We start from the raw sequence: 17,520 nt of genomic DNA, 5'->3' as shown, positions 1-17,520 counted from the left end.
ATATAAACCTCATGGCTGCGACACACGTTCTCTACATAATTTTTGAGGTGCCTCTATTCTTTTTATTTCACCTTTATTTAACCAGGTATGCCAGTTGAGAACAAGTCAAGTCTCATTTACAACTATGACCTGGCCAAGATAAAGCAAAGCAGTGTGACAAAAACAACAACACAGAGTTACACATGGGATAAACAAATGTACAGTATAACACAATAGAAAAATCTGTATACGGTGTTTGCAAATGAAGTAAGGAGGTAAGGCAATAAATAGGCCAATAGTGGCGAAGTAATTACAATTTATCAATTTACACTGGAGTGAGATATGTGCAAGTAGAAATACTGGTGTGCAAAAGAGCAGAAAAACAAACATGGGGATGAGGTAGGTAGTTGGATGGGCTATTTACACATGTGCTGTGCACAGCTGGAGCGATCGGTAAGCTGCTCTGACAGCTGACGCTTAGTGAGGGAGATATAAGTCTCCAACTTAAGTGATTGTTGCAATTTGTTCCAGTCATTGGCAGCAGAGAACTGGAAGGAAAGGCGGCCAAAGGAGGTGTTGGCTTTGGGGATGACCAGTGAAATATACCTGGTAGAGGTCGACCGATTATGATTTTTCAACGCCGATACCGATTAATCGGCAATTTTATTTATTTTTTGTAATAAGGACAATTACAACAATACTGAATGAACACTTTTAACTTAATATAATACATCAATAAAAATAAATTTAGCCTCAAATAAATAATGACATTTTGTTTAATTAATTTTTAATTTAAATTTTGTTTAAATAATGCAAAAACAAAGTGTTGGAGAAGTAAAAGTGCAATATGTGCCATGTAAAAAAGCTAATGTTTGAGTTCCTTGCTCAGAACATGAGAACATATTGTAACGACCCTGGGTTTATAAGCGCGGAAATCGACTCTGCCGCACGAGCATGCTTTTGCGGCACAGTCGATAGCATGCCGGAACTCGGGCTCGAAGGTCGAGGGTTCGAGACTTGCTCCTTGCTGTTTCATTACAATATGAAAGTTGGTGGTTCCTTTTAACATGAGACTTCAATATTCCAAGGTAAGAAGTTTTAGGTTGTAGTTAACATAGTATTTATAGGACTATTTATCTATACCATTTGTATTTCATATACCTTTGACTATTGGATGTTCTTATAGGCACTTTAGTATTGCCAGTATAACAGTATAGCTTCCGTCCCTCTCCTTGCCCCTACCTGGGCTCAAATCAGGAACACATCGACAACAGCCACACTCGAAGCAGCGTTACCCATCGCTCCATAAAAGCCACGGCCCTTGCAGAGCAAGGGGAATAACTACTCCAAGTCTCAGAGCGAGTGACATTTGAAACGCTATTAGCGCGCACCCCGCTAACTAGCTAGCCATTTCACATCGGTTACACCAGCTATAGGCTGATAGGCTTGAAGTCATAAACAGCACCGTGCTTGCGAAGAGCTGCTGGCAAAATGCACGAAAGTGCTGTTTGAATGAATGCTTACGAGCCTGCTGCTGCCTACCATCGCCCAGTCAGACTGCTCTATCAAATATCAAATCATAGACTTAATTATAACATAACACACAGAAATACGAGCCTTCGGGTCATTAATATGGTTGAATCTGGAAACTATCATTTAGAAAACTAAACGTTTATTATTTCAGTGAAATACGGAATCGTTCCGTATTTTATCTAACGGGTGGCATCCTTAAGTCTAAATATTCTTGTTACATTGCACAACCTTCAATGTTATGTCATAATTACGTAAAAGTCTGGCAAATTAGTTCGCATTGAGCCAGGCTGCCCAAACTGTTGCATATACCCTGACTGCATGCAATGAATGCAAGAGAAGTGACACAATTTCACCTGGTTAATATTGCCTGCTAACCTGGATTTCTTTTAGCTAAATATGCCGGTTTAAAAATATATACTTCTGTGTATTGATTTTAAGAAAGGCATTGGTGTTTATGGTTAGGTACAGTCGTGGAACGATTGTGCTTTTTTCGCAAATGAGCTTTTGTTAAATCATCCCCAGTGTTGCATCGATTATATAGTGATTGATTGTTTTTTTTATAAGATAAGTTTAATGCTAGCTAGCAACTTACCTTGGCTTCTACTGCATTTGCGTAACAGGTAGGCTCCTCGTGGAGTGCAATTAGAGGCAGGTGGTCAGAGCGTTGGACTAGTTAACCGTAAGGTTGCAAGATTGAATCCCAGAGCTGACAAGTTAAAAATCTGTCGTTCTGCCCCTGAACAAGGCAGTTAACCCAGTGTTCCTAGGCCGTCATTGAAAATAAGAATGTGTTCTTAACTGACTTGCCTAGTTAAATAAAGGTGTAAAAAAAATAATTGGCGTCCAAAAATAGGGATTTCCGATTGTTATGAAAACTTGAAATCGGCCCTAATTAATCCGTTGACCTCTAATACCTGCTGGAGCGCGTGCTAAGGGTGGGTGTTGCTATGGTGACTAGTGAGCTGAGATAAGTTGGAGCTTTACCTAGCAAAGACTTATAGATGACCTGGAGTCAGTGGGTTTGGCGACAAATATGTAGCAAGGACCAGCCAACGAGAACAGTATCATGGGGCTTTGGTGACAAAACGGATGGCACTGTGATAGACTGCATCCAATTTGCTGAGTAGAGTGTTGGGTTATTTTGTAAATGACATCGCCGAAGTCAAGGATCGGTAGGAAAGTCAGTTTTACGAGGATATGTTTGGCAGCATGAGTGAAGGATGCTTTGTTGCGAAATAGGAAGTTGATTCTAGATGCTTAATGTGAGTCTGGAAGGAGAGTTTATAGTCTAACCAGACACCTAGGTATTTGTAGTTGTCCACAAGTCAGAGCCGCCCAGAGTAGTGATGTTAGTCGGGCGGGCGGGTGCGGGCTGCGATCGATTGAAGAGCATGCGTTTCGTTTTACTAGCTTTTAAGAGCAGTTGGAGGCCACAGAAGGAGTGTTGAAGCTCGTCTTAAGGTTTGTTAACACAGTGTCCAAAGAAGTGCCAGATGTATACAGAATGATGTCGTCTGTGTGGAGGTGGATCAAAGAATCACCAGCAGCAAGAGCGACATCATTGAAATATACAGAGAAAAGAGTCGGCCCGAGAATTGAACCCTGTGGCACCCCCATAGACTGCCAGAGGTCCGGACAGCAGGTCCTCTGATTTGACACACTGAACTTTATCTGAGAAGTAGTTGGTGATCCAGACAAGACAATCATTAGAGAAACCAAGGCTGTTGAGTCTGCCGGTAAGAATACGGTGATTGACAGAGTCGAAAGCCAGGTCGATGAAAACAGCTGTAAAGTACTGTCTTTTATCGATGGCAATTATGATATCGTTTAGGATCTTGAGCGTGGCTGAGGTGCACCCGTGACCAACTCGGAAATCAGATTGCATAGCGGAGAGGGTACGCTGGGATTCGAAATGGCCGGTGATCTGTTTGTTCACTTGGCTTTCGAAGACATAAGAAAGGCAGGGCAGGATGGATATAGGTCTTTAACAGTTTGGGTCTAGAGTGTCTCCCCCTTTTGAAGAGGGGGATGACCGCAGCAGCTTTTACAATATTTAGGAATCTCAGGCAATCCGAAAGACTAGTAATAGGGGTTGACTAGTAATAGGGGTTGCAACAATTGCGGCAGATAATTTTAGGAAGAGAGGGTCCAGATTGTTTAGCCAAGCTGAATTGTAGGGATCCAGCTTTTGAAGCTCTTTCAGAACACCAGCTGTCTGCATTTGGGTGAAGGAGAAGCGGGGGGGCTTGAGCCAATTGCTGCGGGGGGTGCATGGCTTTTGGCTGGTGTTGGGGTAGCCAGGTGGAATGCATGGACAGCCGTAGAGAAATGCTTATTGAAATTCTCGATTATCGTGGATATATCAGTGGTGACAGTGTTTCCTAGTCTCAGTGCAGTGGGCAGCTGAGTGGAGGCACTCTTATTCTCTATGGACTATACAGTGTTTCTAGCACCGTAGAAGATTGGAGTGATCCACATAGCTCACATAATCGTGGTTACATATGTAACCTTTTATGTTTCACTATATTGGATCACTCCAATATATTGGTATACCCGTACCAGATTATTCGGTGCTAGAGGGACCTGGCCAGCCAGCGGCTTAGTCCCAGTGCTGAACCAAGACGCAGGGACCGTCAATGTGGAAGGGGGGTCCCGAAACAGTCCCCGGAAGGTGGAAGCCCAGCTGGCCGCAGCACAGTTCTCTTAGAGGGGCACTCCTCTCAGTAGAGCCCAGGATGCAGCCACACCTCGTGTTGAATGTGCCACCACAGATCCCAGCACTGGCATGCCAGCCAGGCGATATGCTGTCATAATCGTGTCCACGATCCTGTGAAAGAGCCTCTGCTTTGATAGCCCAGCCCCCAGGACTCTCTCACCATAACAGACAAAGAGCTGGTCTGTTGTTCTCACTGACCGTGTCCGCTCCACATAGGCAGCCAGTGCCCTCGCAGGGCACAGCATGCCGGAGGGAGGCCCAGACTCCCCCGCCACTGCTGGGAGGTCATAAGCAGACAGGATAAAAGGGATGTTCACATGCCTGTCTGACACATCCTTCGGGAGGACTGAAGAGTTGGGGCGGAGAGATATACTCCTCCCCCAGTGTCCATCCTTTAGCACTTAGAACTTACTGAAAGAGCATGGAGCTCACCCACCCTCTTCATGGAAGTAATTGCTACCAAGAAAGCCACCGTTTGAAAGGTGGCTTTGCCAAAGCTGCCAAGACTACATTTAGATCCCAGTTCACCATTGAGCGGGTCCTAACTGGACGCAGGCGACAAACCCCCTTCAAAAACCTGGAGACCAAGGCAAGGGATGGCGTCCCACTGGCCTGTCCATCCACCCCACAATGCAGGCAGATCTTGCGGCCAAATACCCTCTCAGTGTTGAGGCTGCCAAGCCCTCATCCAAGCGAGACTGCAGGTATTGGTGAACATACTGCACCCCACATGACTCGGGCACAACCTCAATACCAGTGCACCAAAAGCAGAACAACCGCCGGCACAACTGGTATGCCGCGGTTGTAGCCGGCGCCCTGTGCTCTGCATGGTGTTCATTACACACTCCTGTAGTCCTAACATGGACCATTGGTACCGTTCAGTGGCCAATCCCACAGACTGAGGCGGTGTGGCATCGGATGCCACAGAGTTCCCCGGCCTGAGACAGCAGGTCTGGTCTCAGGGGAAGTTGCCAAGGTGTCCCAGACAACAGGGACAGGAGAAGGCTGAATCAGGGTCGTTTGGGCCAGTATGGGACCACCAGAAGCAGACGATGCTCTGATATCCTGGTTCTGTCCAACTTAGCCTGGATCAGGGGAAATGGGGCGAATGTGTAAAGCTTCAGCCCTGGCCAATCGTGAGCCAGAGCATCCAAGCCCAGAGGCCCTGGTGGCTCCAACATGGAGTACCACAGGGGGCAGTGTGCATTGTCCAGGGAGGCAAATGGGTCCCCCTGCACCCTCCTGAACTTGTCCCACAGGTGCTGCACCACCTGGGGATGTAGGCTCCAGTCCCAAGGTGGCGGGCCCTCCCTCGAGAGCATATCCGCTGTCACACTCAGGATGTCATATATGTGCGCTGCGCGTAGAGACGCTAGACGTCCTGAGCCCAGAGGAGCTCCTGTGCTATAAGATTGAGGCGGTGTGACCTCAGTCCACCCTGATGGTTGATGTAAGCCACCGCTGTGGTGTTGTCTGTTCTCACCAGGACATGTCTTCCTTTCAGATGTGTAAGGAAAGACCGCAGGGCCAGCAGTACAGCTCAGCGTTCTTGTGTATTGATGTGCCTGCTGCTCCAAGGGGGTAGCCAACAGCCGCTGGCCAACCTAACCTTAGTCACACCCCCGAGCTGATCTGGGAGGCGTCTGTGCTGACCAGCTCCCGGCGGTACGCCCTCAGCATCTCCACCCCACCTGAGAGAAAGGAGCGACAGCGCCACCTCAACAATGCCCTGAGGCCCTGTGCGGTCACCCGCAGCTGGCGGTGACGGTGGCGCTTCGGGTGCAGCCGGTGGGAGTTGAACCACCGTTGAAGAGGCTGGAGGAATCATCGACGAGGCCGCCATCAGCAAGCCCAACAGGCGTTGTCAGGGCAGATACCACCCGCCCCTGCCGAAAGTGGTCAATAAAATCGCCTGAACCCTTCTGGTGGGCAGGCGTGCTCTCATGAGGACTGAGTCCAGTTCCATGCCAATGAAGGCCACCCTTTGGGTGGGTGTCAGATGACACTTCTTGTTTACTGTAATGCCCAGCCCGCCGATGTGGGTCAGGAGTATGTCGGGGCACAAATTAGCCCATCGTCCAGGTAATTGAGGATCAACAATCCTCGGGACGTGAGTGGTGCCAGGACAGCATCCATGCACTTTGTGAAAGTGCGGGGTGCCAAGGAGAGGCCGAAGGGAAGAACCATGAATTCGTAAACCGTCCCTTTGAAAGTGAATCGGAGGTACTGCCAATGAGCTGGGTAAACAGGAACATGAAGTACGCATCCCCAAGGTCCAGCGTCACAAACCACTGGTCCTGGACACAGCCTGCAACACGCGGCTGGGGATAGCATGTGGTACCTCAGTACCTTCAAGTACCCATTGAGGTTGCGAAAGGTCCAGAATCGGTCAAAACCCTTATTCTCTTTTTGAGACCACAAAATAAGTGGAATTGAACCCACCTAGCTGTTCTGATGTCTCAATCCTGCGGATAGCACCCTTGTCGAGGAGGGAGGAGATCTCCAGCCACAGGGTTTTCTTCAGGGGGTTGGCCACCGTGGTAACACAAAAGGCACCTGAAGGACGGGGGCCGGAATTGGAGTCGATACCCCTTGAGCATTGTGGACAACACCCAGGGAGACTCCACACCCTCCTCCCACTTTACCCTTTGAGACCGGGAGAAGCGGCCAGGAAGGGTGTGTCAGGGGTCCTGTCGGGGCCCGCCTCTCCTCTGGCGCCCTGAGCGCCTGGGTCTTGGTGGTTGACACCATCACACCTGTAACAAAGGGAAGCCATAAGCTCAACCAAGACAAGGCCACGGAGCAGGGGTCAGACGCCCTGGGAAAGCTTATGTTGTGACCACTTTGGAGGAATAGGTACCCGGTGAGGGATAAATTACCCAGCACCTCTGCAAAAACTGGGGATGACCCATGTGGGGGAAAAACAGGCTGTTGCTTCACTGCACGCTGTGCTGCTCCCATTGTCGTCCCGTAGCACAAGGTGATGGGGCAGGAGAGGGACCCTCTGGAGCAGGGAAAGCAGACAAGACACCTCCATCACTTCATGGAGGAGCTCCTTTGTCACCTCATGCCCCAGTCCAGGACTGGCAGCAGATGGGCTCTGCCTGCGGTGGCTCCGGCCTCGCTTCCTGGGAATGGTACTGGGCCCGGTAGAGGGACTAACAGCTCGCTGCCGCACCACTCCTGTGGGAGGGAGCTCGTCCCCAACCTGAGCCCGAGCTTGGCCGACACACTCACGCATGGCCTCCAATTGCACCAGGTGCAGGCATTCTGAGAACACCACACCAAACATCACACCTGTCACAAAGGGAAGCCATAAGCTCAGCCAAGCCAACAAGGCCACGGAGCAGGGGTTTGGCGCCCTGGGAGAGCTATGTCGTGACACGCTTGGAGGAATAGGAACCCGGTGCGGGATAAATTACCCAGCACCTCTGCAAACACCGGGTAGACTCCTGTGGGAAAAACAGGCAGACAGAAAAACAGCAACCAGGTAATGGATTTATTTTATTTTTTTGCCAATATTACCTATCGGTTTCATATCCAAGCAGTAAAAACAGAACCATATGGAGTAACACCTGTTAAGGAACTCCAAAGTTAATGTCTTAACAATGGAAAGAACTCCAAAGTCAATGTCTCTTAGTGGAAAGCCCACTACGATACTCTTACACTCTGCAGGGGAAAGAACATGCAGGATAATTAACAGAGAACCAGCAGCATGTTAAGGCAATTCACAACACACACACAGAACAAGCCAGTCGGCAAGTTGTGTAAGGTCATTTACAGTTTGTGGCAGCAAGAGCCACCAATATATTAATGCACACGGATTCGTAGTGTAACGCTAATGAAACGCAAGCATGACAAACCACGGGCGGAAGATACAGATCAACCATGCACAGCGAGTGGAGCACTGAAGAGGGACTGGCCATGTGGCCAGCTGCTCCAGGCCGCAAACAGCCAGTGAGTATACTTCCACGCAATATATTACACTTACCAGTGACTTACCAAGCGAACTTCAGAAAGTTTGTACCTCAAAACATACAGACGTCCGCCGATAAAATGAAGGAGAACGTGACGCGGCCATGGGGTCTATATATAGGGGCGGACCCCAGCTGTGACACAGGTGTACACAGAAGTAAATATCAAAATCCTCACCTCTGATGTATACCCCCGCCGCAGGAGTTGCTAGAGCTCGATGGGACAAGAACATCCCTGCCGGCAAAACACTCCCCTAACCCGGACGACGCTGGGCCAATTGTTTGCTGCCCCATGGGTCTCCCAGTTGCGACAGAGCCTGGACTCGATCCAGGATCTCTAGTGGCACAGCTAGCACTGCGATCCAGTGCCTTAGACAACTGCGCCACTCGGGAGGCCCTCACTTATCACATTCTATCATCATTATATTGAAAGATTTCTATCACCTGTGTTTCTGTGGTGTGTCTGTGTCTCCTCCTCCAGCTCGTAATGTGTCAGTGCCCCCTGAGCGGCTGGTCTCTGTGAGGACGCTGGCAGCATCCCTCCACTGCCCCCTATTGTGTGCAGAGGATCAGGTATGAGTCAACTGTATCAGTTAACGCATAGACATGATTGACGGGTGAAACACTATATTTGTGTTTATTATGCATCGTCATGCTACCAAGGCAGCAGCTACTCTTCCTGGGGTCTGGCAAAATTAAGGCAGTTATACAATTTTAAAAACCTGATTTATTTGTATTTAACTAGGCAAGTCCGTTAAGAACAAATTCTTATTTACAATGACGGCCTACCCCGGCCAAACCCGGACGACACAGGGACAACTGCGTGCGAGAGCGTCGCAAAATAAATGTAGAAATCCTTGTTATTCAATTATTGCACCCACACTGCTCGCGCGCGCCAACGAGCATCTGCGACGCCAAGGGCTAAAATAGAACTCATTCCTATTTCTGAAGCAGATCGCGCTGCAAGTCCTGCATCTCCTCATTGGTTTATAGAAGCAGGTACCCACGTGCCATCTCGTCATTGGTTATACCCACTTGGGTGAATGAAAAATTAACTGTTTTGCCTGTAGTCGTGGTAATACAATGAACGTTTAGATGCGATCACCATATAAGTTAAACGATGAAAAAGCCTGGAAGGAGGAGAGATGACTAGAAACGATTCGGTTGGCCGTTTTATGTGTGGATTAATTGTCGGAGTAGAGGTCCTTGTGCATTTCAGGTTAAATAACAACTGAATGTTTATATCCCAGGACAAATTAGCTCGCAACAGCAAGCTAGCTAAATAGGATAAATTAACGTTAGCTAGCAGGTGCAAGCTAACTGGGTAAATTGCTATACATGTTTAATGCTTTTCGACATGTCCCCAAATGAATGTCATTGGTTCAGAGTTTGTTTTGATATTTTAACCTGCTTGTAGTGATCGCGTTTGGTGTGGGGAGGGCAAAATAAATTTATACACGATAGCGCACACGCACAGCCGGTTTGGGTTCCGTGTTAGGGTCTCCCAATCACGTCCGCTGTTCCATAGGGTGTATTTTTATGTTTAAAAATAAATAAATCAGATTATACTGCTTCTATCAGTTACCCGATGTGGAATAGAGTTCCATGTAGTCATGGCTCTATGTAGTACTGTGCGCCTCCCATGGTCTGTTCTGGACTTGGACTGTGAAGAGTCTCTTGTGGGGTTTGAATGGTTGTCTGAGCTGTGTGCTAATCATTTAAACAGACAGCTCTGTGCTTTCAACATGTCAATACCTCTCACAAATACAAGTAGGGATGAAGTCGATCTCTCCTCTACTTTGAGCCATCCAAGGGCCAGCCGTGCTGCCCTGTTCTGAACCAATTGCAAATTTCCCTATGTCCTTCTTCGTGGCACATGACTGAACAGTAGTCCAGATGTGACAACTAGAGCCTGTAGGACCTGCCTTGTTGATAGTGCTGTGAGTTAATTGTTTATTTATGAAGCTTGTGTTATGAATAGACTGACAGGTAATACAAACTCAGTATCTTTTGTCATTCTGTTATTTCATGACACTTTTGTTTTTTTCCATGATTTATTCCTCCATCTTCCTTTCTTTCTCCACTCAGACAACAGAGGGGGTGACCACGGCAGCACACCGATTACTGGCCATTCTCAAGGTAGCGGCCGGTCTTGTCCCTATGGCAACTAGTCTCTACCTGTCCACCTTGACCCGCTGCACTGTGCCCTCTGACATTGACCAGCAGAACTTTGAGTGATCTTGACCTTTAACCCAGTACAGAACATCACCTGGACGTGCCAAGTCTGGTTGACCAGGTAGTTACATTTAATGGACTGTTACTTGTGCTCAATAGCTATTGCGGTCTCTAAAGCAGATAAATGTAACAGGTTTATATAGAGTGGACTGCATGTGATATCGTTAAAATTTTGTTTGTATATGCAGAATGTTTACCATGCACTTAGTACCTTTTTTTAAATACATTTTTGGTTTTGTTCACATTGTAAACTTAACCATTTACAATTATAATTGGGGTTACACACTAATATAATTGGGGTTACACACTAACTTTACTTTTTAGAATGTCACTTGTTGCTGTGTCAATATACTGACATTAGGTGGAGTGCCTGCTGCCTGGCGAAATCCGTTGGTTCAATGCCTCCAAATTGCTTTCTGGTTGCTATAGAAACAGGATGATGGAAAGGATGTGGTTTTCTGGGATATGCCCAACATATTGACGAAATTGAACCATGCAATTGATGTCCCCTTATCTTTCATTATGTAGTGTTTCTTTGACCTATGTGAGAAATAAACGGCTTAGCTAGCTGATACAATCTTAAAGATGCTTTTATAAAGGTTTTGTAAAATTTCAGCCAGTAGTTTTGAAAGTGCTCACGAGTCAAAATAGGTTCCTGAAAATTGTCCACAAATGTTCACAACGCCAACCATTTTTTTTTTAAAATAATACAATTCGTACAATATGTTACAAATGTGTATGTGCTTAAGATCCTGTTAAACCTCTTTAATCGTGAGCCAGCTATTTGAAGACTCCTGACCTCCTCACTCCTACCTGTCTCCCTCCTCCCTCCTATTTCCTCCATCCCTAAACTCTAAGTTCACATCCCCTTCCTGTTCAGATCAGGTATTTTGATAACCCTTGGTTGAAGATCTCCAGTGTGCTATCCCACTGGACAAAGATATCAGTTCAACGTCATTTGATTGAGTTTTCAACAAACATAAATTCAACGTGAAATAAACATATTTGAACCATGTAATTGGATTTAGGTTTAAAGTTGGGTGAATAAAAGAAATATCCCCGAAATCCCTTTACAGTGAATACTTTTTTTGCATATCCAATAAGTTTTCCACATTGATTCAACATCATCAAATGTATTTTGTTGTATTTGAAATGGCGTGGAAACAACATACAGTTGAAGTCGGATGTTTACATACACCTTAGCCAAATACATTTAAACTCGGTTTTTCAGTTAGGATCAGTTAGGATCACTGCTTTATTTTAAGAATGTGAAATGTCAGAATAATAGTAGAGTGATTTTATTTAAGCTTTTATTTCTTTCATCACATTCCCAGTGGGTCAGAAGTTTACATACACTCAATTAGTATTTGGTAGAATTGCTTTTAAATTGTTTAACTTGGGTCAAACATTTTGGGTAGCCTTCCACAAGCTTCCCACAATAAGTTGGGTGAATTGTGGCCCATTCCTCCTGACAGAGCTGGTGTAACTGAGTCAGGTTTGTATGCCTCCTTGCTCGCACACGCTTTTCCAGTTCTGCCCACAAATTCTCTATAGGATTGTGGTCAGGGCTTTGTGATGGCCACTCCAATACCTTGACTTTATTGTCCTTAAGCCATTTTGCCACAACTTTGGAAGTATGCTTGGGGTCATTGTCCATTTGGAAGACCCATTTGCGACCAAGCTTTAAAACCTCTTGAATCTAGGGGGCACTATTTTCATTTTTGGAAAAATAACATCCCCAAAGTAAACTGATTTTGTCAGGACAAGATGCTAGAATGGGCATATAATTGATAGCTTTGGATAGAAAACACTCTAAAGTTTCCAAAACTAAAAATATTGTCCGTGAGTATAACAGAACTAATATTGCAGGCGAAAGCCTGAGAAAAATCTCATCAGGAAGGGACTCTTATTTAGAAAGCTCTGCGTTCCTATGCGTCCCTATTGAGCAGTGTATGAGATATCAACCAGATTCCTTTTTCTATGGCTTCCCTAATGTGTCTAGTGTCACAATACATAGTTTCAGGCTTTTATTTTGACAAATGAGCCTGAACGTCAACATTGCGTCAGTGGTCAGCTGAAGTCTCTCAGACTGTTTTGTGCGTAAAGGACAAATGAGGCCATTGTTTCTCTCTATCCTACTAAGAAGCCACCAGTCCCGGTTGATATATTATTGAATAGATATTTGAAGAACACATTGAGGATTGATTATAAACAACGTTTTCCATGTTTCTGTCGATATTATGGAGCTAATTTTGAATATTTTTCGGGGTTGTAGTGACTGCAATTTCCGGTTGATTTCTCAGCCAAACGTGAAGAACAAACGGAGCTATTTCGCCTACAAAAATATTATTTTAGGAAAAAAGGAACATTTGCTATCTAACTGGGAGTCTCGTGAGTGAAAACATCCGAAGCTCATCAAAGGTAAACTATTTAATTTGATTGCTTTTCTGATTTTCGTGACCAGGTTGCCTGCTGCTAGCTAGTCATAATGCTATGCTAGGCTATCGATAAACTTACACAAATGCTTGTCTTGCTTTGTCTGTAAAGCATATTTTCAAAATCTGAGATGACAGGGTGATTAACAAAAGGCTAAGCTGTGTCTCAATAAATTTCATGAATAGGAATATTTTCTAGTAATATTTATGTCCGTTGCGTTATGCTAATTAGTGTCAGTTGATGATTACGCTCCCGGACCCAGGATGGGTAGTATCAAGACTTCCTGACTGATGTCTTCAGATGTTCCTTCAATATATCCACATAATTTTCTTCCTCATGACGCCATCTATTTTGTGAAGTGCACCAGTCCCTCCTGCAGCAAAGCACCCCCACAACATGATGCTGCCACCCCTGTGCTTCACGTTTGGGATGGTGTTCTTCGGCTTGCAAGCCTCCCCCTTTTTCCTCCAAACATAACGATGGTCTTTATGGCCAAACCAGTTATATTTTTGGTTCATCAGTCCAGAGGTAATTTCTCCAAAAAGTACGATATTTATCCCCATGTGCAGTTGCAAACCGTAGTCTGGCTTTTTATGGCGGTTTTGGAGCAGTGGCTTCTTCCTTGCTGAGCGACCTTTCAGGTTATGTCGATTATAGGACTTGTATTTACTGTGGATATAGATACTTTTGTATCTGTTTCCTCCAGCATCAAGGTCCTTTGCTGTTTGCGAAAAGTGCAAATCAATCCCAAAATACATTCATCTCTAGGAGACAGAACACGTCTCCTTCCTGAGTGGTATGACGGCTACATAGTCCCATGGTGTTTATACTTGCGTACTATTTACATTTACATTTAAGTCATTTAGCAGACGCTCTTATCCAGAGCTTTTGTACAGATGAACGTGGTACCTTCAGGAGTTTGGAAATTGCTCCAAAGGATGATCCAGACTTGTGGTCTACAATTGTTTTTGTGATTTATTGGCTGACTTCTTTTGATTTTCCCATGATGTCAAGCAAAGAGGCACTGAGTTTGAAGGTAGGCCTTGAAATACATCCACAGGTACACCTCCAATTGACTCAAATTATGTCAATTAGCCTATCAGAAGCTTCTAGAGCCATGACAATTTTCTGGCATTTTCCAAGCTGTTTAAAGGCCCAGTCAACTTAGTGTATGTAAACTTCTGACCCACTGGAATTGTTATATAGTGAAATAATCTGTAAACAATTGTTGGAAAAATGACTTGTGTCATGCACAAATTAGATGTCCTAACCGACTTGCCAAACTGCAGTTAAGAAATTTGTGGAGTGGTTGAAAAACGATTTTTAATTTAGTGTATGTAAACTTCTGACTTCAACTCTAGATTCAACCAGTTGGTGCCTAGTGGGATTTACATCCTCTCCTCCTCCCCATCAGCTCTTAAGGTGTCTGTCCATCTCATGGGTGTCTTCCTCTTGCTCTTTACCCCAATTCTTTACTGCTCCAGTGTGTATGTTGTATCGCGACTGATTTAAACATCTTGTTGGCTCTGGAGTCTGAGGGACCTGTTGCTAAATCCTTTCTGCACTGTAGGACATGACAAAATGAATACTGCATTTCAGAAGGGTTTTGCATTATGCCATCTGAAATGGAGATGTTTGCACAGTGAAACACACAATCTGCCACATGTTGACACACACACTGTCCCAAATCATTCAGCATGTAATAAGTATGCAGGGGGAGACCACTGGCAGACAGGCTCAGGTGGAGACACATGTGTCTTCCTCTTGCTGATCAGGGCTGGGCAAAATAATAACCAGCAGCTAGGTAGAGAAGTTAAATGCGTTTCTGGCTGTTGTCATGTGAACCATAATCTGTTATCCATAAAGTGTTAATGGTTACATTTTGTGGAGTGTTAAGAAAAATGATAGGTTGGGAAGCTGTTTGAGACCTAGTCCTGGTTAGATAATATTGGGGACACATGTTTGGGATCCACTGTGTTAATGCTGATTAAAGAAGTCTAAGGTATCCTGTTCCCCCCCCCCCCTTAAAAGATTTAGATGCACTATTGTAAAGTGGCTGTTCCACTGGATGTCATAAGGTGAATGCACCAATTTGTAAGTCGCTCTGGATAAGAGCGTCTGCTAAATGACTTAAATGTAAATGTAATGCCATTGGACACCATGAGGGGGGGGGGGTCAGTTAAGAACAAATTCTTATTCACAATGACAGCCTAGGAACAGTGGGTTAACTGCCTTGTTCAGAATGACAGATTTTTACCTTGTCAGCTCGGGGATTCGATCCAACCTTTGTCACTGGCCCAACGCTCTAACCACTAGGCTACCTCCATTAGGGCACATCAAGCAGTTTGCAGGTGCATTTTGAATTCAGGGAAATGTCCTAAAGAAACAGGGTGGTGGGGATTGTGTGTGTGTGCGTGCCTGATGGTGAGTGTGAATGTAGCACTTAGGTGTGTTGAGTGCAAGAGAGATCATGCACATGTTTCAGTCGAGGGAGGGGATAGATCGCTTACTGACCTGCACAACAGAAACCTTTGTTAGGGCACATCAATCAGTTTGCAGGTGCATATTGAATTCACCATAAATGTGAAGTGGCTAAGATGGGGGAACACCTGAGCCCAATGGCTGCTTTACTTCATGATAGTTACAGAATGAGTAACCTATAAAATGACTCACGTCTGTGGGTTTTTTCATATGGCTGACTTGACTAATGCCCCTGACCTGGGGTCAGCCGGTCTGGTTGGTGGAGACCGGCTGTCTTTGGCGACGGGTCAGCAGAACGAGAGATAAAGGCAGGCGGGTGACACGAGATGGTGTCAGTGTCTTTCACGTCTGCAGTGCAGCGAGTGACACAGCCAGCCTATTAATAGTCTTTCCTTCAGCAGGGCAATTAACCACAGCTTTGGCAATCAGCTCAATGCCAGCCAGGCTAATGCCAAAACACTTATGACTGGAGACAATGGAAAAGTTAAAGAAACTTTGACCCTTACAATTTTGCCCCTAGGCACAAATGTGTTACAGATGTGGACTTCTACTTTAGATTCAAGAAGCACCACAGAGAAATAGCTGAATCCAGAATTAAGCATAGTATATTTGAATACACCTGATTTATTGCACCAGTACATGTATTGTAGTCATTCAAGATATTTGCATTGAGCTTATGGAAGCAATTATTTCATTCACTAGTGCGGCATTCTAGACATGCACTTCCTGAGAGGAATGCACTGTGCAATCTCCATAGCGCCCAAGCTAACGGGCACAGCCTGGTCTGAGGGGGTGATCTGAACTCAGAGCCCCGCCTGAGATGCTGCTCTGTGGAGTGAGTCACGTCCACACTGACCGATAAGACTGCAGGAATGGCAAAGGACCGAGCCAGGAAATGTCCAAAGAAACAGGGTGGTGGGGATTGTGTGTATGTAGCACTTAGGTGTGTTGAGTGCAGAGAGATCATGCATGCGTTTCAGTCAAGGAGGGAGGGGATAGACTGCTGACTGACCGCTTGCTGACCTGCACTGGAACAGAAACCGGACAGTCATCCAAGGTAGAGGGCTGTAGAGGTGACTACCAGAATAGAGGCAAAACAGGTTTGTCACAGCGCAGACTTAACTTCAACCCTTCCTTCTGTCCTAATCAGACCTAACCACATTTTATCCTTAAACCACAATTCAGCTTTTAACTGTCAATGTGTACAATAGCAAATCAACCTTACTATATAGAACAGGTATGAGAAAAAAACTTGTATCCTCCACCTCAGAAAATACATCTGTCCATGTCACTGGGTGAATGTTTGAAATTAGGCAAAGAGATGAAAGGCAGAAGAGACACTTTAAACAGTCATTTGCAGCTGATGGAACATTTATTGGTTTAGTGAAAAGAGGAACAGCTTACATTCAGTAAGCAAACTACAATGAAAGGGTAGATTAAGGCAATATACTGTATAGAGAAATGTAGAATTTGCAGAAATGCTTTGCCTCACACTTTTCCAGTAAGTTTTTCTGGAAGTCACAAGCAAACCAGCGTCATTGAGGTAAACCATTTAGCCAGCAAAGCCCAGCTCCTTGTAGGTGACATCGATGTCAGCTATGATCACACCCATCACCTGCCTCAGAGCTTCCTGTCCTGCCCCGTCCAGCCCTGCCTCCTCACCCATCACTTTACAGATGATCTCAGTGATGAGCTGGGGAGCAGCAAGAGATGTTGTTTAACTTCATACTGAATAAAAGCACTAAAGGAAATTTCTCACTCAGCATTTTAGTAAACTAAGCATGACAGTGTCATGGTAAAACTGGAGTGAATGCAACAAATGTATGAATAAGGGGAAAGCACAGTTTCAGATAGAGGGAGGGAGGGAGACTGGAATCATTCATCCTCACCGTGAAGTTGTTGAGGGCAATCTTGTGCTTGGTGGCGTGGGTGGTTGCCAGGAGCTTGATGGCAGCGTGGTCACCTTTAGCTTTCAGCAGCTCACCCAGCTTCTTAAGCACAGTGGCCCCGTGGGCAGCTACTGCTGCGTTCCCTGACAGGTCGCCCGCGGCGATGCCTGCGAACTTAGGAACAACTTCAGGGTGTCTGGGTGCTCTGCAAACAGACTAGAGGAAAGGCGAGAGAGGGAAGAGATTTGTAAGGAGAGTTCTGTGAGCCTTACAGTAC

At 45.6% G+C, this 17,520-nt stretch overlaps 1 protein-coding gene and 1 long non-coding RNA gene across 2 annotated transcripts in view; one reads left to right on the top strand and one right to left on the bottom strand.

Annotated features, from left to right (window-relative positions):
* Positions 1 to 25: 25 nt before the first annotated feature.
* LOC135560158 (uncharacterized) lies at positions 26 to 11,502 on the top strand. Its single transcript, XR_010458725.1, has 2 exons — positions 26 to 8,775; positions 10,291 to 11,502. It is a non-coding gene; the product is annotated as an uncharacterized LOC135560158 (long non-coding RNA).
* A 5,202-nt stretch (positions 11,503 to 16,704) lies between these two features.
* The window catches only part of LOC135559815 (myoglobin-like), a 3,540-nt gene continuing 2,724 nt past the window's right edge, over positions 16,705 to 17,520 (bottom strand). The window contains 3 exon segments of the mRNA XM_065000688.1: positions 16,705 to 17,047; positions 17,244 to 17,422; positions 17,425 to 17,459. Of these exon segments, the coding sequence (XP_064856760.1) occupies positions 16,907 to 17,047; positions 17,244 to 17,422; positions 17,425 to 17,459 (355 nt within the window). The 3' untranslated portion in view covers positions 16,705 to 16,906.

The sequence above is a fragment of the Oncorhynchus nerka genome, linkage group LG15 (assembly GCF_034236695.1).
Source record: "Oncorhynchus nerka isolate Pitt River linkage group LG15, Oner_Uvic_2.0, whole genome shotgun sequence".
NCBI lineage: Eukaryota > Metazoa > Chordata > Actinopteri > Salmoniformes > Salmonidae > Oncorhynchus > Oncorhynchus nerka.
The sequence above is the reverse complement of the archived record's forward strand: the minus strand, read 5'-3'. Positions and strand labels throughout refer to the sequence as shown.